This window comes from Amia ocellicauda, chromosome 6 (assembly GCF_036373705.1).
Source record: "Amia ocellicauda isolate fAmiCal2 chromosome 6, fAmiCal2.hap1, whole genome shotgun sequence".
NCBI lineage: Eukaryota > Metazoa > Chordata > Actinopteri > Amiiformes > Amiidae > Amia > Amia ocellicauda.
Window position 1 is genome coordinate 44,906,403 of NC_089855.1, and position 23,545 is coordinate 44,929,947.

General features: G+C 44.7%; 1 protein-coding gene across 3 annotated transcripts; it reads right to left on the bottom strand.

Annotated features, from left to right (window-relative positions):
• Positions 1-1,030: 1,030 nt before the first annotated feature.
• Positions 1,031-23,049, bottom strand: dlgap5 (discs, large (Drosophila) homolog-associated protein 5). 3 transcript variants are annotated; one of them, XM_066707175.1, is made up of 19 exons: positions 22,963-23,049; positions 21,471-21,776; positions 21,059-21,255; positions 20,602-20,673; positions 20,358-20,430; positions 17,742-17,843; positions 13,806-13,907; positions 13,286-13,335; positions 10,402-10,763; positions 10,170-10,283; positions 9,859-9,947; positions 4,425-4,585; positions 4,099-4,200; positions 3,707-3,938; positions 2,624-3,344; positions 2,392-2,449; positions 2,103-2,295; positions 1,501-1,559; positions 1,031-1,339 (listed from the first exon to the last, which is right to left on the bottom strand). In XM_066707175.1, exons 2-19 carry the CDS (start codon positions 21,772-21,774, stop codon positions 1,232-1,234), a joined length of 3,099 nt encoding a protein of 1,032 aa, XP_066563272.1. In that variant the 5' UTR covers positions 21,775-21,776; positions 22,963-23,049; the 3' UTR covers positions 1,031-1,231. The 3 variants fall into 3 exon arrangements, with proteins under 3 accessions (XP_066563272.1, XP_066563270.1, XP_066563273.1); XM_066707173.1 differs by having other exon boundaries at positions 10,402-10,766; XM_066707176.1 differs by lacking the exon at positions 2,103-2,295 and having other exon boundaries at positions 10,402-10,766.
• Between the last annotated feature and the right edge of the window lie 496 nt (positions 23,050-23,545).

The following is a 23,545-nucleotide window of genomic DNA, read 5'->3' on the forward strand; positions in this document are numbered from 1 at the left end:
GATGTGACACAGGAAAGCATACTAATCACTAAATAATCTGTTTTGGTTAATGTAGTATTTTGTTAGTTACAAGATAATTAAATTACACTCATAAAGTCATTTCTACATTTTTTTGTTGATTTTAAATCTTTTCTCTGCATTCCAAGTGCATCATTTTTCAGGTATGCTCAACCCATACAGTGCAGTGCTTTTGTCCTGCCACTGATAGCGAAATGAACACCATGTGCTGTGTGCTGCAGGGATAACAGCTGGTTTAATAAAGTGCTCAGAGTTAAACTAAAGGAAACTAGTAGTTTAGTATTTTAATGTGTACATCTTGTCCTCACTGTTGCTGCTGTTCTTTCAATAAAATGTGGCAATTAGTTATTCCCAGATCCTGCTAGTGATAGAATATGTAATAAACAAATCATTATAATTCACTAACATCATCCCAACAAAATCAATAGAAATCATGTTCGTTTTAGTTCTTAGTGTTATTTAAATAGCAGAGAGCGCTTAATTTTACAAATCTGCCATTTGACTTCGAATGTTGGTACAATACATCTTGAAACAAATTGGATATATTGCCTCTTTTGGCATGAATTTCTTTTAGATATTTTCTGCATTTTGGCTTTCTGTTGTCAACTGCCTAGCCCTCTTTATTGCACAAGAAACCAAGATATACCCAAATCAAACTATTATAAAAAAAAAAAAATGTAACAAGTTGAGGAACATTTTGGTCAGTCGTGTTGCACGCACAATGAGTTGTGACACGATCGTCTCCCTGTGCTATCGTGTGTCCTGGGAATCCACAATATAAGAACCAGCACATTTTGGTGTCGCAGTGCACTGCTGATGCTGGGACTGGTGCTATAACCCACCACTACTGGAACTCAAACCAGACGTGTTATTAGTAGGTACTGGAACCCAAACCAGTGTTAGCAGATTTTGGGAAAACAGTCTAGGCGTGTAGAAGGTGAACAGGCCTTGGGCTGCCCCCCACCTGCAAACAGGGAAGGAAATAAAGCTGTCTGTCCAGAACAGCACTCAACCGTAAACAGTGTAATACACTGATGCACACATAGCGCACAAAACTTTAATCACATTAATATAGATATGTTTTTTTTCCTATTATTTAAGGACTATAAAGATATACATACAAAAAACATACAAAATATAAAGAAAATTAGAAAACAAAGCAGTACAGTACACGAGTATATGGACATGGCTGCTGTACTGGACTGCAGGGGAGCTATTGGCTGGTGGGGGGGGTGAACATCATCAGGTCACTGGCGGCCAGCGACTGGCGCAGGGCCTCTCTCTGCTGGGGTGTGAAGAGGAGGAGGTCTTCTGCTCTGGGCTGGAGAGACAGGGGGAGAGGGAGCGAAATAAATAAAAATACAATAGGCAATGCAATACAAGGTCAGACAGGAAGTGAAAGGGCCAGTTAAGAGAAAAACCAGGTGAAAGAGTATGATAAGAAAGTGAGAGACAGTGACAGGGAGGGCCGGTGTTACTCACCGAAGCAGCAGGCGTGACGGAGTCAGTCAGGGCAGCCAGCTCTCTGGGCTGGACTGCAGCTGGGGAGGGGGAGAGGGATCAGTGATACAAGGTCAGATTCTTCCACATTTGTAGTCAGTGTGTGTGTGTGTGTGTGTGTGTGTGTGTGTGTGTGTGTGTGTGTGTGTGTGTGTGTGTGTGTGTGTGTGGGCGGGTTTATGTGGTTCACGAGGACAATTTTTTAAGGTTACAAACTGGTAATTACAAAGTTATTATGTTGTAAGTCGCCCTGGATAAGGGCGTCTGCCAAGAAATAAAAATAATAATAATAATTATTATTATTATTATGCTATAAAGGGGGTTTATGAGGACATTGCCAATGTCCCCATAATTCAAATCGCTTAAAAAACATACTAAATTATTTATTGAAAATGTAAAATATAAAAATGCAGAAAGTTTGTTATTAGGGTTAGTGGATAGAATCTATAGTTTGTACAGTATAAAAATCATTATGTCTATGGAGAGTCCTCATAATGATAGCGGCATCAACATGTGTGTGTGTATGGGTGAGTGAGTATGGGTCAGTGTGTGTGTGTGTCTGTGTGTCAGTGTCTGTATAGTACCTGTATAAGGGCTGTCAGTGTGTACTTCAGACCGCTGCTGCCCCCCCTGGTGGGCCAGCACAGGGCTCTCCATCTCCACATCTACGCCCAGCAGCATTGCTGGGGACGTCACCTCCATGGCAACAGCCTCCCGTGGTGACATGCTGCATCGCACAGTGGGCTGCAGGTACCGCAAGTCCAGAGCCGAGAACCCCTGGAGGACAGACACACACACAATCAGACTCAGAAACTAAATCACACAGGCGCAATTGGGGGGGGAGGGGACGGGGGGCTGCGGACTGAGACTCACCTGACACTGGGGGCTGGCTGGGGTCCCAGGTAACGAGAGCATTGCAGGACCTAGTGGACTGAGAGAAAGAGAGATCAGTCATGCCCACTAAGCTTTCTTGAACTGAATTGAGAGAGGAGGACAGTCCTGGGCAAGAATATAAACAAAATGAGAAACAATCAAAAATATATGTGAGAGAGAGAGACAGAAGACAGAGACAGTGGGGGAGACAGAGGTGGTGGGAATAACCTACCTCTCTGTCCTGTCCACACAGTGTGGGGCCAAGTTTGTGACCTTTAATCCCTCTGCCTCCAGGGGGTCAGAGTGCCCATCCGCCTCCCCCAGAGCAAGGGAGAAGGGAGCTACAGAGGGGGTGGGGGAGAGGGAGAAACTCAGCCCCCCTACCTGAGCCAATGGTGGAGAAACGGAGCTTGGGACGAGGAAGCGAGGGGAGAGGGAAGGGGGTGGCGAGCCAGGGGTCCTGGACCCGCAATCTGCCTCGGGCTGCTGGGGGGACAGTGGGCACTCTTTCTGGGCCAGGGAGAGGCTGGCTTCCTGTCCCTGTGTCTCTGTGGGATCAGAGGTCACCCAGTCTGGAGAAGAGAGGGGAGGGTTTGGCATTGGGGAGAGAGGAAGAGGAGGAGAGAGAGATGGGTTGGAGACAGGGGCCCTGGATGGAGTCAGAGAGACAGTGGAAGGAGGAGCGGATGGGGTGGGCATGACCATGGGGCAGTGGGCCTCAGTGCAGAGGGGAGGGGAAATGGGGTCCGAGTGGGCGTGGGTGTGCGTGGGGGCAGGGGAGAGAGGGGGAAGAGGGCAGAGCGAAGGAGAGGGAGGGGCGAGAGAGGATGGGTTTGAGGGAGAGCGCTCGATGTCTGGGGTGGGCTGTGGGAGGAGGAGGAGGCGGCGCCGGGGGGACAGCTTGGGGGAGGAGGCTGGTACTGTACTCTGATGGAGAGATTTTCTCACAGAACCTGCAGGAGAAAGAATAATAAAGGAGAAGGGAGGGAGAGGTGTGCAGAAGAGGGAGAGAAGGGCAAGAGGGTGGGGGAAGAGAGAAACAATTTTTGACTAATGTACTGAGGTACACACACTCTTACATGCCTATCCCCCCACCCCCTCCTCACCACTCACTGTCTCTGCCCCCTACCTCCAGCATTCAAATTTTAAATAACTTTATTGACATGCCATTGTGACCCCAGTGCTGCCAGAGCAGTGACAGACAGGCCCAGAGCTCTGGAACAGGAGCCACAGATACAGCCACTCTGCACTGAGGGACAGAGCACAGATGTGCTCTCTCTCTCTCTCTCTCTCTCTCTCTCTCTCGCTCTCTCACCTGGTAGCTTGGCAGGGCTCTCCACCTTGAAGAAACCGGCGTCAAACACCACAGTCTCTGTGTCAGAGGCGGCAGTGGCAGTGGCAGGCTCCCCCTCTGTGCCACAACCTGTCCCTTCCCTCTGCCTGGCCCTCATTGCTGCCTTCACAGCCGCCAGGCGGCTCCTGGCCCCCGCCCTCGAGCCCCCGGCCACCCCCGGCCCCGCGGCACTCTGAGAAGGGGGGGGCAGCTTCTGCAGAGACAGAGGGAAAGAACAAAGAGAAAAATTATGTATCTCTAGATGGCAGAGAAAATTGAGAAGATGGTGCTGAAAGAGATAGAGAAGGAAATAGAGAGAGAGCAAGAGACTCATACAATCACACACCCCTACCCCCCTCACTCTTAGCTCTTACCCTGGCTGTCTTCTTGGGGCGTGAGGGGGCTCTCTGGAGCTGCTGCCACCCGCTCTGCTCCAGCTGCTCCAAAGAACTGAACTTCTTACTAACATCCTCCACCTGAGGGAGGGAGGGAGAGAGGATAGAAGAGGGAGGGAGAGATGAAAGAGAAGGAAGGAGTTTTTGATGGTCATATTATACATCACTCCCCCTCTCTATCCTCCCTTCACTCCTCTCACCAACCACTCCCTCTCTCATGTCCTAAAAGTGCAAGTCAGAGGTCATTGGCTGCTGTGTGCTCAAATGTAACCCCTCTCTCCTGTCCCTGACTCTCAGCCCCTAACCTGGAAGTACACCATGTCCCAGAAGCCCTGGAGGTCAGAGGTTGTGGTCTCTTTCTCCCCACGGCCCAGTTCACAATCATCCACCAGCCCCGTGAACTGCAGGAAGCGCTGTGACATCAGCAGCCTGGCCTGGCCCACTGTGGTCCTGATCAGGTCTTGTACTGAGAGGGGGAAGAGAGAGAGAATAGTCTGTAACAATACCACTGCACACAGGAGGATTCCATTGACTGGATTCCACCCCTGACAGAGAGAGAGAGAGAGAGAGAGAGAGAGAGAGAAACAGTACATATACTTAAGACTGCAATCAGTGCATCAGGGAGCTTCAGCCTGGCAGTGAATGAACACAAAGTAAAATCCAGAAGAGCTTTATAAGCCATCAGATGAAAATTATACAAAATAAATATACCCATTAGAATCTGGGGTAACATATTCAACAGTGTGGTCCAGCCCATTGTGCTGTACAGCAGTGAGGTGTGGGGTCCAGTCAGGTGGCAAGACAACACTAACGCTAGGGAAAAACACCCAGTAGAAATCCTGTAGTCTGAATTCTGTAAAGTCATATTACAAGTACAGAGAATTACTCCCAACAACACATACAGGGCAGAATTAGGCAGATACCTCTTGCTCATCATAGCGCACTCGACACGCCCTGTCTGCAATCAGAAGCGTTACACTGTGTAGGCTGTGATTATTTAGCATTTGTTTAACATTACTACGAGCTATTGTTCAGTGTAACTGCGTGTATCTGGCACTGTCTTTTTCTGTATTCAGATATTAAGCGGCCAGTAATTGTGCTATTAGCAGTCCTGCGTGGGAGGGAGGGCCATCCTGACCAGCCTCGTGTCATTCAACGCAACACAGGTGTGCACTGTCCTCATTAGTTACAGGTGTCGTATTTAACCGCCCCCCACCCCTCTGCGCCAGCAGCCTCAGTGCCCCCCTTCCGAAGGGCCCCAATTACAAAGGGCAGGGACTCTAGCTGCGGGGACTCCAGCGAGGAGACGCTGCACAGCAACAACAGGCAACCATGACGATCTCTCCAATTCCTGTCCTGCTCTCTCCTTCCTCTCGGCGTGCAGCTGTGCGCCATTGTTTCCCTAATCCCTCTAACCTCATCTCTTTGCCTCTCCCCCCCTCCTCCTCCCTCTCCTCTACTCCACTCTCTGGAGGCCTGTGGAACTGCCACTCAGCTTCCAACAAGGCCGACTTCATCTCTGCCTTCGCCTCCCACCAGTCTCTGGATTTCCTCACTCTCACAGAGACATGGATCTCCCCAGACAACTCTAACACCCCTGCTGCCTTATCCTCTCTCTTTGTCCTGTCCCACTTCTCTAGTCTTACTGGGCGGGGAGGAGGAACAGGGCTCCTGCTCTCCCCTTCTCTCCTCTTCTCTGTCCCCCCCTCTCTCTCCTCTATCACGACCCACAGCTTTGAATTCCATGCAGTGGAAATCACCTCTCCCTCTCACCTCTTCCTTCTAGTTCTCTACCGTCCACCTGGTCCACTCACCTCCTTCCTGGATGAACTCGACTTTCTTCTCTCCTCTCTCCCCTCGCTGTCCTCACCTACCATCCTCCTGGGAGACTTCAACATCCACCTCTCCAACCCTTCCCACTGTGCCGGATTTCTTCCTCTCCTTCACTCCTTTAACTTCTCTCTCTCCCCATCTCCCCCCACTCACAGGGCTGGCCGCCAGCTAGACCTCATCTTCTCAAGAGGCTGCTCCCCTTCGACACTCTCCGTGACACCCATGGACATCTCGGACCACCACTTCATTTCCTTCTCCCTTTCCCTTCCCTCCCTCCCCTCTCCAGCCACTCCCTGTCACCTTCCACCAAAATCTCCGCTCTGTCTCCCCCTCCACCCTTGCCTCCACTGCCCTCACTCTCTTGCATTCCATTGATTGCTTTTCAAATCTATCTGTCAACTGTGCTACCTCCTCTTTGTTCTCCTCCCTCACCTCCTCCCTTGACTCTCTCTGTCCTCTGACGTCTCATCCTGCCCGTCCCTTCCCTCCTCAGCCTTGGATCTCTGCTGTTCTCCGTGCAACCCGAACTAGTCTGCGTGCCGCCGAACAGAAGTGGAAAAGGACAACAACCCTCGCAAACTCTTCTCCACCTTCTCCTCCCTCCTTGCCCCCCCTCCCCCTCCTCCTCCCTCATCTCTCACTGCTGATGATTTCGCCTCCTTCTTCTCCTCCAAGATTGCAGACATCCACAGGCTCTTCAATACTCCACCCTCATCTCCCACCACACCGAAACCTCCCACCGACCTAGCTTCCTTTCCTTCATTCTCACCTCTCTCAGATGCTGAAGTTTCTGCTCTCCTCCTACATCACAAACCCACAACATGCGACCTGGACCCTCTCCCTTCTCGTCTCTTCCAAGCAACCGCTCCTGATCTTCTCCCCTTCATCTCCTCCCTCCTCAACTCCTCACTCCTCTCTGGCTGTTTCCCCTCTGCATTTAAACAAGCTGCTGTCATCCCACTCCTCAAGAAACCAACCCTTGATGCCACCTCTCCTCAGAACTACCGCCCCGTCTCCCTACTTCCCTTCCTCTCCAAGACTCTCAAGCGGGCGGTCCACCGTCAGCTCTTGAACTTTCTGTCCCAACACTCACTCCTTGATCCTCTGCAATCCGGCTTCCGCACAGCTCACTCCACTGAAACAGCTCTCCTGGCTGTCACTGACTCCCTCAGCCGCGCTCGGGCAGCCTCCCTCTCCTCAGTCCTCATCCTCCTTGACCTCTCTGCAGCATTTGACACCGTCGATCACTCCATCCTCCTCTCCTGCCTCGCTGACCTTGGGATCTCTGGGACTGCGCTCACGTGGTTCTCCTCCTACCTCAGCGACTGGTCCTACCAAGTGACATGGCAAGGCTCCTCATCCAACCCCCAACCTCTCCTCACAGGTGTTCCCCAAGGCTCCGTCCAGGGCCTGCTCCTGTTCTCTCTCTACACTCGCTCCCTGGGCCCCCTCATCGCTTCCCATGGCTTCTCCTACCACTTCTACGCTGATGATGCCCAGATCTTCCTGTCTTTTCCCTCTTCTGACCCTCTCATCCCCTCACGCATCTCTTCCTGCTTGTCTGCCATTTCCGCCTGGATGTACTCGCACCACCTCAAGCTCAACCTCTGCAAATCAGATCTCCTCTTTTTCCCCAACTCTTCCTCACCTTCTGCTGACCTCCCCATCTCGATCCCCTTGGAATCCACCACACTCTCTCCTTCTTCTTCCGCTAAAAATCTAGGAGTCACCCTCGATCCTGCACTCTCCTTCTCCCAGCACATCACCACGCTGATGCGCACCTGTAGATTCTTCCTGAGCAACATACGCCGGATCCGTCCCTTCCTCACCGACTACTCGACTCAGCTACTCGTCCAGTCACTGGTCCTCTCCCGCCTGGACTACTGCAACTCCCTCCTGGCCGGCCTGCCTACATCCACTACCCGCCCACTCCAGCTCATCCACAACTCTGCGGCTCGTCTGGTATTCTCTCTGCCATGATTCGCACACGCTACTCCACTGCTCTGCTCCCTCCACTGGCTCCTGATAGCGGCACGCATTCAGTTCAAGACTTTGACCCTCACCTACCGCTGTCTTGACCACACTGCACCAAGCTACCTTCAGACACTCGTCTCTCCATACATCCCCTCCAGACCACTGCGCTCCTCCAGTGCCAGAAGGCTAACTCTGCCTCCTCTCCACTCTCCTTCCTCCAGAGCCGCTCCTTCTCATCCCTGGCCCCTAAGTGGTGGAACGACCTGCCCACCGAAGTCAAAACAGCAGAGTCCTTGACCTCATTCCGGCGCTTACTCAAGACGCATCTCTTCCGACAGCACAAAATATTAGTCCTCTATCCCTGCTAGATAGCACTTCAGCTTATTACGCTCCTCGCGTTCTTGATTGTTTTCCTCCTTGCTCCCTTTCCCGTAGCCCTAGTCTGTAACCCTACATCTTGACAGCACTTAGCTTTCACCGTCCAGGATGTAGGAAGTCTCTTACTGTACTTGTGTAAATTGTAATTGGAATTTGTAAAATGTATTATTTTGAATTGCTATGTTTTAGCTAAGTTGAATTTGTAATGATTGATGCCTTGTACTTCTCTGTATTTTTGCACTTATGTTGTAAGTCGCCCTGGATAAGGGCGTCTGCCAAGAAATAAAAATAATAATAATAATAATAATCATTATTCAAAAAGAGCACGAAATTGTTTAAATTACCTCAAAATTAACCCATGAGACTCATTACAATATAAAAAAGCCCTAAAAGCCCAAGAAGTCAGCCCAGAGAAGAGTCCCTTCTGTCAGCTGGCCAGATAACTTCTTAGTAACATCTACTATATTTCTATGAATCAAATCTCATCCCATGTCCCTTAACCCTTAAATCCCCAAAATCTCATTCCAATTCGACCCCCCAAACCCTAACCCCCATCCAAAATCTAACCTCTATATTCGAAATTTTACTAGACCTCATAACCTAAACCCTAACTCACACAATATGATAACTCTTTATATACAACAAGGGATATACAAAGGCCAATACAACCTGGAAGAGCCAGTACACTTTGGGGAGTTGGACAGAACATCCTTTTGATTAATCCAACACCCCAAACTCTATTTTCCAAAACTAACCAGCTTCAGGTCAGCACTGCTGAACAACAGCCATTCAGAGCCAACCAAATTATAGAACAAACCAAAACCTCCTATCTAGATCATTGGGACAATGAAACAAAATCCCAAAGTAAACTGGATTGTTATCAGGCCCTAAACAGAGAATCAATCCTAGCAGAATCTCTCTTCAGTGTCAGATGCAGAGATGGATCCTGACCCAGTACAGACTCAGTGACCACAGCCTGGTCAGAGAAACAGGTTGTCACAGGCAGACCTGGCTGCCCATAGGACCAGCGCTCTGGTAAAAGACAGGAGAGGTGGACACAGATGCGCTGCAATAAATATGCCCAAATAAGGGACATACTCTTTAATAAAATAATAAATGCCCACCCTATCTTTGATAAAAACACACTCAATCCTCCTGGGAGAGGGACAAAAATCCCCCCTGGCTGCCCAATATATCGCCGCCTGCCACAGCCTGAGGGGGGCAATGTGACACTCTGCACACGAGCACAGTCTGGCAGAGCAATTGTACATACTATTTTCTGATGTATGTTCTTGTAATTTCTGTGTTATTGTGTTAAAAACAAAAAAAAGTAAATTGTTTATGTATATTAAGAGTACTATATTTTCTTTTTATGTTTAAAATATAATTTATATTGTACTTTTTTCTGTACATCAACACATTTTATAAAGTAATGTGATTTATGATTTAATGTATTATTTTCTATACATGTATGTAATGTTCAATTGCTTTGGCAACACAAATTTGTTAATAAAGCTCCTTAAACTGAAAATTTAAATTTAAATTGAGACTCACTGTCTTCGGGGATGGTGGGGTCCTCTGTCCGACTGTCCCACTGTATACACAGACCTGTCAGTCTGTCTGTCTCACCCTGGATCACCGCCCTATGGAGGGAGCATTAAGTGTTAGTGACTGATAGACAGATAGGCTCTGAGACACAAACTAAGAACTAAAAACTAAGTTAGATAGATACACACATGCAGTGATTTAGTCTGTGTGCCATGCTACAAATACACACACACAGTTCCATGATATCACACGTATTGAGACATACAGACTCACACACACAGACCCAGTGAGTCAGGCTCAGCGTCTGTGTCGTTCACCTGAAGTAGGAGACATCGTGCTGGGGCTCAGTTGCCTGTTCCAGGGGGGATGGAGCTGCCTGTTCCAGGGGGGACAGAGCTGGGGCTACCTGCTGGGGTTCAGTCTGGTCAGTACTGGAAAGAGAGGGGGAAACCGATAAGAAAAGAGAAAGGACACAGAGTGACCCCCCCCCCCCCCAACAATAACTCACCCACACCAAACACAGCCCCCTCCCCACAGTGCTCTCCATACCTGTGCAGGTGTACCCGGGGGCTCCAGGTGAAGCGGGGATTGAGGAAGGCCTCTGCACTGCAGGGGCTCATGGGGTTAGGCTGGAAGGAGCCCAGGCCCTCGGGGGGCTGGAACATGAAGTCCTGTGGGGCGAAGGAGGAGGGGGCAAGGGCAGGGAGCGAGGCTGGAGTTTCTGCAGTGCTCTCAGCCTCCATTCCCCCCTCTGACGTAATAGGGGAGGGGTCCACACATTCTCTCTCCATCTGTCTCTCCCTCTCTCTCTCCATCTCACTCTCTGTTGGTCTCTCCCTCTCCATCTCACTCTCCGTTGGTCTCTCCCCCTCTGTCGGTCTCTCAGTCATTCTCTCCCTCTCAGTTGGTTTCTGCTATAAAGAGAAATTGCACACTGGGGTTTTGGACTAATTTGATCCCCTGCTGATTTTGTACGTTTGCCCACTAACAAAGAAATGATCAGTCTATAATTCTAATGGTAGGTGTATTTTAACAGTGAGAGACAGAATAACAACAAAAAATCCAGAAAAAGCATTTCAAAAAAGTTATAAATTGGTTTGCTTGTTAATGAGGAAAATAAGTATTTGACCCCTTCGACTTAGTACTTGGTGGCAAAACCCTTGTTGGCAATCACAGAGGTCAGACGTTTCTTGTAGTTGGCCACCAGGTTTGCACACCTCTCAGGAGGGATTTTGTCCCACTCCTCTTTGCAGATCCTCTCCAAGTCATTAAGGTTTTGAGGCTGACATTTGGCAACTCGAACCTTCAGCTCCCTCCACAGATTTTCTATGGGATTAAGCTCTGGAGACTGGCTAGGCCACTCCAGGACCTTAATGTGCTTCTTCTTGAGCCACTCCTTTGTTGCCTTGACTGTGTGTTTTGGGTCATTGTCATGCTGGAATACCCATCCACGACCCGTTTTCAATGCCCTGGCTGAGGGAAGGAGGTTCTCACCCAAGATTTGACGGTACATGGCCCCGTCCATCATCCCTTTGATGCGGTGCAGTTGTCCTGTCCCCTTAGCAGAAAAACACCTCCAAAGCATAATGTTTTCACCTCTATGTTTGACGGTGGGGATGGTGTTCTTGGGGTCATTCCTCCTCCTCCAAACACGGCGAGTTGAGTTGATGCCAAAGAGCTCAATCTTGGTCTCATCTGACCACAACACTTTCACCCAGTTCTCCTCTGAATCATTCAGATGTTCACTGGCAAACTTCAGACGGGCCTGTACATGTGCTTTCTTGAGCAGGGGGACCTTGCGGGCGCTGCAGGATTTCAGTCCTTCACGGCGTAGTGTTACCAATTGTTTTCTTGGTGTCTATGGTCCCAGCTGCCTTGAGATCATTAACAAGATCCTCCCGTGTAGTTCTGGGCTGATTCCTCACCGTTCTCATGATCATTGAAACTCCACGAGGTGAGATCTTGCATGGAGCCCCAGACCGAGGGAGACTGACAGTTATTTTGTGTTTCTTCCATTTGCGAATAATTGCACCAACTGTTGTCACCTTCTCACCAAGCTGCTTGGCGATGGTCTTGTAGCCCATTCCAGCCTTGTGTAGGTCTACAATCTTGTCCCTGACATCCTTGGACAGCTCTTTGGTCTTGGCCATGGTGGAGAGTTTGGAATCTGATTGATTGATTGCTTCTGTGGACAGGTGTCTTTTATACAGGTAACGAGCTGAGATTAGGAGCACTCCCTTTAAGAGAGTGCTCCTAATCTCAGCTCGTTACCTGTATAAAAGATACCTGGGAGCCAGAAATCTTGCTGATTGATAGGGGATCAAATACTCATTTCCCTCATTAACATGCAAATCAATGTATAACTTTTTTGAAATGAGTTTTTCTGGATTTTTTTGTTGTTATTCTGTCTCTCACTGTTAAAATACACCTACCATTAAAATTATAGACTGATCATTTCTTTGTCAGTGGGCAAACGTACAAAATCAGCAGGGGATCAAATACTTTTTTCCCACACTGTAATCCATAAATAATATTAAACAATATATTGTCAACAGCAATTAGTTGAGATAGTAAAACCAAAGGCATACCAAATACAATCAAATAGAATAAAAAAAGAAACCAAACAATGTTTTTATAAGTGTACACTTTTTAGATTCAAATGAATATATAAAAGAACAATGCTTTTTTAAGTGTTTAAGTGTCTTTCAGGTGTGTTGTATGGGGAGGTTCCATGCCAAAAATACCAACATATTTACTTTGTCAGGCTTTAACGATGATCACATCAGAGCTGCAATGTTTCACTATTAGTTTATTAAATGGTAGCCTAATACCTGATCACATTATATAGTGATTGCATTGGAGACCAACAAAGTGTCATCATAACAATACTAAAACAAAACTAAAATAGCCTACAGTGATAAAAATAAGATGAAATGCCCAAATGTTTAATAGGTGAGGAGGCTGAAGTTTTCATCAACACTGAAGTTGCGTCACAGCGGTGAGGCGGTACACCATTTAAAAGCACAGCCCTAGACAATCATATCCCAGCGTTAGCAAATTGTGAACCCAAAACTAACATGACCAGATCAATTTGTTTCACTGGCACCCTTGCAACCTATAAAAAAAAAAAAATGGTGCCACACTGCCAAGTGAAAATGTTGTAAATGCGAGTGGTTTGGTTGCACTTTAGAATTCTGTGCTCACACCCGCAGACACACTCTCACAGCCTCACTCAAACACATATCTGCACAGACACTAACCCTCACTCACACAGACACACTCACTCTAGTGCGACCCACCCCACACTCTCATCCCTTCACACAGAGACAGACACACGGCAAACTCAATCACACAAACACACTGTAAAATTAAAAAAGGGGGGGTATTGCTGAAGACAGGAGGGAAGAAACATAAGGCAAAGAGTGGGGCTCACCTGCTCCTCATCCTTCTTTCTTATCTCTTTTCTCATCATCTCTCCGTTTCCTGAAGAACCAAATAGGAAATGTCAAATAAAGCAACGGGAATTATTATGGTTAATAGTGTGGTAAAGTGTGGTGAATAGCTGTGGTCTGTGTGGACAGTCAGTTACTGTGCTGTCGTCGACATAGAGAGGACTGTGTTGGGGGCATGGAACATTTAAATAATTACATTAGCAATAATAACAATTACAACAAGAATAAGAGTAACAGAAATTATAACAATAATAATATACTAATTAAAGTATTAATAACAACAATTAATAACAGTTTTCAAAACAATTAATAACAGTAATGATCCCCATCATGAGAATTGTTCACAACAATAACCGAGTCCTGAGATTTGCCCCCTGCCACATTAAAATGAGGCCTTAACACAAGCGGTGTAAGGACTATGGCACAAACAGGAGCACACTCCAACACCTTGGTGAATCAGGAATCAGAATCCAAGAGTGTGTGTTTGAGTGACGGCGTTACCTGGGGCTGCCCTGGCTCTGCTTGCAGGGGGCGCTACTGCCTGGGTCCTGGAGGCAGCGGCTCTAGTCTGTGGAGCCCTAGTGGAGCTGGAGACTGGATTAGCTGAAAGAGAGTAAAGGTTGGGGGGGGGGAGAGGGTGGAAGAAAAAGAGGAAGGGAGAGATGGTTTTAATGCTTGATTTTCAGAACAAAAATTAAAAAAAGTCAGTCACATAAACTGATATATATATGATGGAGTAACATTACAAGTCCTGTTTGTGTTTGTAGCAATTACAATTTTGTTGATCTACAGTTTATATTGGTTCCATACTAAACTTTTGCATTTGGTGACTTTACACTGACTCCACACTGGTTCTCTACGGTGTCTCCTGGCGGACTCGTTCCAGCCTGCTGGTATCCTGCATTTCTCCGACTGCTTCCTCGCAGATTCTCTGGAATGTTACGGACCTTTCTTCACCCTGAGACCAGGCTTGGACATTTTCACAGTGGGCCCAGATTTGTTTACAGCTGATCATCTGTTTCGATCTAAGTCTCCTCAAGCACAGCTTATTGTTTAATGTACTCTTTCCTAATTTTTTGCTTCTCCTCACGTTCCTTTTTTGTAACACGTCCATTAATGCCATTTTGAATCCTGTTTTGCTGCTCAGGCCAATCCCTTTCCCTCTCCTGGCTGATACAATGTTTCCACTCTTCACTTAGGGCTGTTATTTCGTTAAAGGTAACTGTCACTGGGGTAACCTGTTTACAATATTCTGTATGTTATCCCATTGTTTGCCTGTTTGTTATTAAAACAAAATTGATTTCTGCAAACTCTTTCACATGTGCAGCAGTCTGAAAGCGTTAATTATAGTCAGGGCCTTATTTTATTATTGTTGTTGGTTTCTGGAAATGTACATTTAAATCCATGGGGTTTAAACTGTGATGGCTGATGCAAACAATTGGACTTTTACAGATTTCTGCAATTGTAAGAATCACGGATTTATGCATTTGAATATCTGTAGTTTTCCATCTAAACTTTATGAACTGAAAGCATTAATGCATACAACCAGCACAGACATCTCCATCATTGTCCATCTCTGAATCATGGCTTTGGAAATCTGTGACAAATTCCGATGTTATCATTCCTGGCTGTAATATTTTCCATCAGGACAGGTCTTCCAAGGGAGGAGGGGTTGCTATCTATTGTAAAGAGAGTTTTCAGTGCTCTGTGATTATATCCAAGCTGGGACATGGTTAACCCTCCTAACTTGTTGCAACTCCCACCAGATACAACCCTAAATCTATGGATAATGGTACACTTATAGATGTTATTCCCCCTAATATGCCTGATAATTACACCTCTGCAGTTTTGTGCCAAGGCCTTAGTGACCATTGTTGTACTGTCTATGTCCACAACTGTACTATTGCCAACAACCTCCTTTCATTATTGTTAAATGTCTGTTAAAGCATTTTAACAAGCAGACATTCTTACAGGACCTTACATCTGTACACTGGTCCAGAATCAAGCTGTTGAGGACGTTTGGTCCTATTTTAAAAGCGCTTTTCTCACAGTCGTTAATATGCATACTCCACTTAAGAAATTTCAAACTAAAAAACGCAATAGCCCCTGCTTTATCACTGATCTGTCTGAGCTAATCCAGCAGAAACACTTGTTCTGGTGCAAAGCAAAGGCCTCCATGAATCCATCTGACTGGCAACACTTAATGGAACCAAGGAATAAATGTACTTATCAATTAGGAAAGCAAAAGCAGGATATTATAAACAACAATTTGCCACCTGTAGTTCTGACCCAAAGTGGTTCTGGAACATTGGAACATGGAAAATAAAAAAAGAATCCTCTCAGCTACCCACTGGACTCAATATTGAGAACACTTTCATCTCAATAGTTGAGTTTAAACAAGCATTTTTCCAGGGCTGGCTATGCCTTTGACCATGTCCATTTCTTCAGCTAGTCATGTTATTAGACCCTCTTGTAGAGCTTTCCCTCATACCACCCCCTGCTTCTCTTTCCAGCAAGTACAGGAGAACAAAGTGCTAAGGGAGTTAAAGAATCCAGACCCTAATAAATCGGCAGGGCATGATGGTCTGGACCCCTTTTTCTTAAAGCTGTTGACCTCCATTATCTCAACCCCTATTACCTGCCTATTTAAGCTTTCCTTACAAACATCTGAACTTACACAGGATTGGAACACTGTTTGAACACTATGCTGACCACTCTACAACATAGCTTTAACAAAATCCAGCACGTCTTCTCTAACCTTCACCTACTTCTCAATATCAAAAAAGCAAAATGCGTGCTCTTCAACAGGAATTTGCCCCAACCTAACATTCTCACCCTGAGTGGGTCAGCAATAGATTACGTCGACATTTACAAATACCTTGGGATATGGTTGGACTGCTCACTCTCATTCCATACTCATATCACCCATCTTCAATCTAAAGTCAAATCTAGAATTAGTTTCCTGTAGCATAACAAAGCATCTTTCACCTACTCTGCTAATCTCACCCTTATAAAGATGACTATCCTGCCAATCCTGGACTATGGTGACATAGTTTACAGGATTGCCCCTAAAGCCGCCCTCAATAAATTAGACAATCTACCACACTGCCATCTGTTTTGCTACCAGTACCTCTTTTAACACTCATCTGATCTTTATACCTTGGTCTACTGGCCCTCATTGCATACTGATCACCAGATTCACTGGCAAACAATTTATGTATAAGTCCCTCACAGGCAAGTCCCCTCTCTAACTCAGATCACTCCTCAATATTTCTACAATGAATAGCAATCAGTGCTCTTGTAGATGTATGAAATTGGTCAGTCACAAAACCGGCACTTCCAACAAATGCACTTGTCATTTTATGCATATAATATCAATTTGTAATCAATTTATATCTCAGTGGCTATTTTTATTGTGCATTGATGTATTTGCTTTGTATATAGTGTTGCATTTACTTAAATTTGTAGAGGTTTTATTGACTTATCTGGTTAAATAAATGTGAAATGAAATGAAATATAGACACACATTTTATATATATAGAACAATTGTCCGGTCAAGGAAGGATGGACAGCAGCTCCTGTCTGAAAACAGTCCACATTCACCGATGTCTCAAAAATTATTTATTAGAGAAAAAGTGAACATCATAAAGCTTACGGGTTTTGACTTATCTTCCTCAGAGCATCGTAAAATTTTACATAGATACAATTAATTAATTCAATAGCTCCCCAAAACAGGTACATTTAACTGTTTACAAACAATCTGTCAGGTTTCTTCCCAGTAAAAATGAATAAACAAAGTAAAAATAAATATAACTTAAATTAAACCTCTCTTCAAGTCCCTGTCCCAATAATCCCTCAGTACTCTCAGTTCAACAGCACCATGTTGTGGTGCAAAAAGCACAGTTATTCCGCATGCTCTCCTGGGAGACGGCTCCTGTTTCTCTCATAGATTGCTGTGACTTCACTAAAAACAAGCTCACTTGGTATGGAGGAGGGTGGTGAGCAGAGATATTTTCTGGCGTGTGAAGCAAGTAACTTACAGCATGCTTCATTCTAGCTACTATAATCTAAAACATTTAAAAAAATGTAATCTGTTATATAGTATCATGTTTGCAAATACAGCGTAGTGTTGATTGGCTATTTACCTGTGAGCTATAACCAATCCGATAACACTGCAGGCGGGACATTGAGCCAGACTAGATGCAGAAACCTTTCTGAAGAATGCGGCTGCATCTGAGACAGTGCAGCGCATTTAGAAAAAGTAGGCCTATCTTATCAGCAATCATATCAGACAAATTAATGATTACAATTATTGGGAAAAATTATGAATATCGGATCCAATAATTGGCCCGGCTGATAATTGGTCGATCCCTATATATATATATATAAAAATAAAAACACAGACATGCGTATACACACTAAATGTGTGAGAGTTACCTGGGGCTGCCCTGGCTCTGCCAGCAGGGGGCGCTACTCCCTGGGTCCTGGAGGCAGCAGCTCTAGTCTGTGGAGCCCTGCTGGTGCCAGAGACTGAATCAGCTGAGAGAGGGAGGGGAGAGAGACATTGCATTAAATAACCAGTTACACCAGCCAATAGTCAGGTTAACACTAGAGCCGCATAGACTTTTAGGCATACCTACAACCACCCAGTGTTAATTCTGTCAACTTTTTTAGATTTAGTTTTAGTCTTACTCTTCTGACTAAAATGCTTATCAGTTTTAGTCACAATTTAATAATTTCATCTTTATTAGTTATAGTTAATATTAGTCGATGAAAACTCCTGTCATTATAGTCTAGTTTTAGTCAGTGTAATTTTAGTACTTTTTTTTTTTTTTTACTTAATTATCAATATTATGCATTATGTCTGATGCCAGATGTTTCCAACAATTAGTGGATGGATGCAAAACATTAAATGTAGTCACAAACCGCTATTGTAAACTTCATGGTCACCAATTTCTTTAACTCATTTTTTGTTTTTTTAAGTTTTAAATCTCTCTTGAAATAGAGTTAGAGTTACAATAACAGTATGTAAGCATATAGTGGTCTTTATTCAATGCAAATGTAATCCCACAATTGCATTTTCATTTTTCATTTATGCACGTGTTATTTAGGTAAAAATGCAAATATAATCATGACATTTGTATTTTTATATTCCATTATGCACAATCGCTGGCAATAATAACATTTCAAATGGCTTTTGCATTAACATTTAATGTTCAAGATATTGCAAGTTTAAAGTGATTATTAAAAGCATAAGCATATTGTTTATCCCTAATGTAGCCAAGCGTGAATTGCACTTAATGCTGCAAGTGCTAAACATGGCTTACTGACTGTACTTAGATCCAAACTTCATTAATTACAAGACCCGCACTTACCAGTCCTATATACAAAATAACAGGCTTAACTTCACACAATCTGTATCAACTTCACGTTAAACCCAATACATTAAACCACATCAAGGGCCGGATTAAAACAAAACTTTGACCTGCCGGCTAATAGCAAACTACAAACCTGTACATCATAGCGGTTACATTTATGATTAGAAGAAAGTGTCATCTTACAGAAAATGAAGCGGCAACTGAGTACAGTTGTGTAGTTTTCTACATGTTTAATTTAATCCGGCCCTTGGGTACAATTGGGTCGCACTGTGTTGCACTGTGTTGGGCAGATTTCGTGCTTGTCCGCAGATCTGCAGAAACACAGACCCCTCTGGTGCAGCAGCGCAAACTGCGACCAGCGGCGCTACAGGACCGCGATGCCGAGTCGAGGCCTGATCATGATTGGATGAACCATGAAACAGCTCCCCGACCGGCCGTCTCGCACAATACTGTAATTTATGTCCATTAGTCTTGTGTTTAATTATCGTTTCGTCACATTTTAGTCAACTAAAATTAGAAGGCTTTTTCAGTTATCGTTTTCTACACAGTATGTCGTCTCGTTATCGACACTGAAAATAGATCGAAAATCAATTTGACACCGTAATAAAAACATGATCAAAACAATGACACATAAAGCAGCTGCGCTACCTAAATAATGTAAATAAATAGCATGTATACATACATTATTCACCATACACACAGCAACAAAAAAGTAAACTAATAACAAATTTGAACAAAAAAAAAATTCTAGGCCTGTATATATGCTGCTATACAAATGAAATGCTATAAATAAGGAATACAAAACTTCAAATAAAGCAGTTAACATATAGCAGCAGAAGAAAAAAAAATAAACACATAGACAACATGCGTCCAGGAACGTATAAAATATTAATAATACTGAACAAGGTAGAAATGCGTCTATACGGCTATATTCTAATTAGGCCTATACAAAACTATTCAATACACTTAACTATACTATATAATCAAAATAAATAAATATAATATAAATTAACGAATCGTGAAAATGTGTTTTTTAAATGATACATATGTATATATAAATGTTTATAGACTATGGAAATCAACCATGTCAATAAAAACAAACTGTATTCATAGAGACAAAACATGGAATCATGTTTACAGTAACACAAATAAAATTGAATGCGAAACACCCCAAGAACAAGCAGGAACTAAAGGCAGCTGCAGTACAGGCCTGGCAGAGCATCACCAGGGAAGAAACCCAGCATCTGGTGATGGCTATGGGTTCCAGACTTCAGGCAGTCATTGACTGCAAAGGATTTGTAACCAAGTATTGAAACTCACTATTTAATTAATGATTGTGTTAGTTTGTCCAATTACTTTTGAGCCCCTAAAATTGGGGGGATCACATATAAAAATGGGTGTAATTCCTACACTGTTCACCTAATTTGGATGTAACTACTCTCATTAATTAAAGATGAAAGTCTACGCTTCAAGCACATTGTTGTTCAAATCCATTGTGTTGGAGTACAGAGCCAAAATAATGACAAATGTGTCACTGTCCAAATATTTATGGACGTAACTATCTTACCGAACCGCAGAGTAATTAAACAATTGTAACAATTTAAACAAGTGTAAGCTGTTAAAATGATGGCCTTGATGGTTCTAGAGTTAACACAATTAATCCATCCAGTCTTACCAGTTCGAGGGGGTGGGGCAGCATCTCTCTTGGCTGCAGAGCGGGGGGGCCCTCCAGTACGACCTGACTGGATCTGGGCAAGGAGAGAGGGAATATATATATAGATATACATACTTTTATATATACATGTGAGTGTGTGTTAGTGTGTGAGAGACTGAGGGAATGTGTGCATGTGTGCAAGCAAAAGAGTCCGTTTGTGTGCGAGCGAGAGAAGAGATTGTTTGTGTGAGTGTAGCTGAATTACCTTCACAGTCTCCTGCTGTTGCTGCTGCGTCATAGAGCGAGTCATCCGGGTGGGAACAGAAGCCACTGGAGCCTGATAAAGAAGAAGAAGATGATAATGCAGTAGAATCCTGATTATCCGACAGTGGTCGGATGACCGAAAATATTGGATAATGTGGAAATGGGTCGGGTGGGGAAAACAAATCACAAATTAAATGGAAGTGCAGTACAAGTATTCTACAGTACAGCTAACAATAGAATATAGAACTATTATATAGAATAAATACATTTCAATCAAGTAAACTGAACAATGGATTTTAAATTGATTAAATGCAACATTTAGTATACAGTATGGCAAAACACACCACTTTTCTAACTCACTTCTTTTCCTCCTCCAGTCACCAATGGCTATGTCGGATAACTGAAGGACGGACAATCGGGACTCTACTGTAGTAGCAATGAAGAGGATGGATACACACCTTGCTCCTGGTCTGTGCCCGTGTATGTGTGGCAGGGGGAGGCAGGTAGGTGGCCGGCTCTGGCTTGTACAGGCCCACCTTGAATACCCCCTTCTGGCCTTGCTGCCTGCGCTCCCTCTCTTTCTGCAGCAGCTTTGCCTCCTTATACCTCTCCAGCATGCGCTTCCTCTCCTCCACGGCTGCACTGCTCACACCCTCTGACAGAGACAGAGGCAAAGAGACTGATACACACAGACTGACAATCTTACTTGATACTGCTGTACCATGCATTCACTCACTGGAACAGAGGGGAGGTGGGGGGAGAGAAAAAAGGGGGTAAACACAAAATGGTACGAGACCAAAATTGGAAGAAATTGGAAAAAAGACCCAGACACACTCACACTGGCAGACCATCACACTCCCCCCCACTCACTGTGTTGCTGCTGCTGCTGTGTGAGAGGCTGCTGCTGCCCGCTCCCCTTCCCTCGCTCTCTGCTGGCCGGGGCATCGAGCGGGGCATCGAGCGGGGCGCTGGGCTCCAGCAGGGACAGCTCCCTCTCGGGCAACGCTGTCAGGGCCGACTCCAGGCCACGACGCTGGCTGTAGGCCCGGTGCCGGTTCTCCTTCTGGGAGAGGGAGCGGCGGCGGGCGAGGCGCACACGCATCAAGGACACGCTGGAGTCCCTCCGGTACAGCCGGGCGAACCGGGACACCCCGGTCTCCATGTCACTGTCCATAGCTGGGGGGTGGAGGGGAAGGTTAATATACATACAGAGACTGATCCAGGAGCAGGGGGGAGAGATGGAAAGTAAGAGGGAGGTTAGAGACTCTGGGCAGGGGGAGGCAGGATAATACACAGAGACTCTCACTCCAGAGTGGATAGAAGGAAAAAGACCGAGAAGTTGGGGATACTGTTACAACAATTAATATCTCATTTAGTGTATGTAAATGTCTGTCTATATCTGTCCAAGTCTTAAATACATACGGGTAGAATGCATCTGGATACACAGAAGGAAAATAGGTATAGTACAGTACAATGATGATTCAAGCGTATTAGGTTAGAATAGCGACCCTGCATAGTGATCTTTAGGGCAGTTAGTAAACAAAGCCAACACGTCAGACGGGACGACGTTAGATCGTGCCTTTAAAAATAATCGTGACCGTCCTTAAACGCACACAGCACTAAATAATAAAATAAGTTACTGACACGACTAGTTTGCAGTATACTATCCGTCCTCTGATCCTCTCATTATGCCTGAATTGCACTGTATTATTGCACTTATTTTGCTCTTATATTTTCTAAGTCGCCCTGGACAAAGGCGTCTGCTAAGAAATAATAATAATAATAATAATAATAATAATAATAATAATAATAATAGTTTCCTTGCTATAGCAAATCCCGAAGCAAAAGTAATACCATGTATAAATAAGATGAGTAATTTATGGCAGACTGTCTTATAACGTTAGGTTTTTCTATGTATATTACGATGTAATGGAAGGCAAGTAGTGCATGCATAGATAATTAAATTTATTAAAGTATACAATTATTAAAATTTGAATGATAAATGTCAGTTAGGCTGCTTTTAAACATTCAGATAATTACTGAAATTCGGTTAATATGTCGTTAGGATATATTCCAAAATAATTTCGGATTTTTTTAATTTCAAGCACAACACATACATGAGTTTAGACACAATAAAACACTGCAGAATTATAACATTACATTTGTGTATGCCTACTTGTTTCCTCGTTGTTTTTTTCTTATCGTGGATTGTTTCTAACGCTTTTTAAGTCTGTCAACCTTCAGACCTTTTAATTATCTGGACGCACCCAGGCGCGATTACGCTTAAACACGTACTGGTTTAACTATGTACAACACATGCTGTATGTCCTTAAAAAAACTACATTCATGAATTTTGACTCACCACAGAAAATCAACGTTAAATCTCTCTCACGGAAACAACTTCTACCAAGACAATATGGCGGGCATAATGTTTGAAAGTCTGTATTGTGCGTCTGATTGGCTGTGGGCGTCTTGCCGCCCCTCCATTGGCTGAAAGTTTGAAAAGGCCGCCATCGGCCCTGAGACGTGCCGCTTGGTTGTACTGTAAATTCTATGAAATACGCGCACTTGTTTTTTTATCCATACACTGAAATAAATGTCACCCGCGTATGGGAGTTATTGATACTGCACATCCGGTGTTTGTTTCTTTAAAGGGAGGTGAGAGGGGAACAGGGGACAATATGACAAAATATAAAACAATCGCGGTGATAATGCTTGTATAAATCCATCTTCAGTCAGGTTGATGTTCGCTTGTATACACTGTACTACGGTAACGCAGTGTACACTGGATAATTTAATTTAAAATACTTAGAATGTGTGAGACCCTGCTGTACTGTACTGTCTCCCCCCAGGACCAGGGCTGGTGTTCTGTGCTGTACCTCTCCTGGACCAGGGCTGGAGAACCTGCTGTACTGTTCTGTGTCACCCTGGGACAAGGGCTGGTG

Bases quoted from the DNA above. Each gene is read 5' to 3' on its own strand.
- dlgap5 (XM_066707173.1), bottom strand. From the start codon at position 21,774: ATGGACAGTGACATGGAGACCGGGGTGTCCCGGTTCGCCCGGCTGTAC. The intron at 17,844-20,357 runs GTAAGACTGGAT...TCCCTCTCTCAG, and splicing joins TGCCCCACCCCCTCGAACTG to CTGATTCAGTCTCTGGCACC. The intron at 2,296-2,391 runs GTGAGTCTCAGT...TCTGTCCTCCAG, and splicing joins CAGCCAGCCCCCAGTGTCAG to GGGTTCTCGGCTCTGGACTT.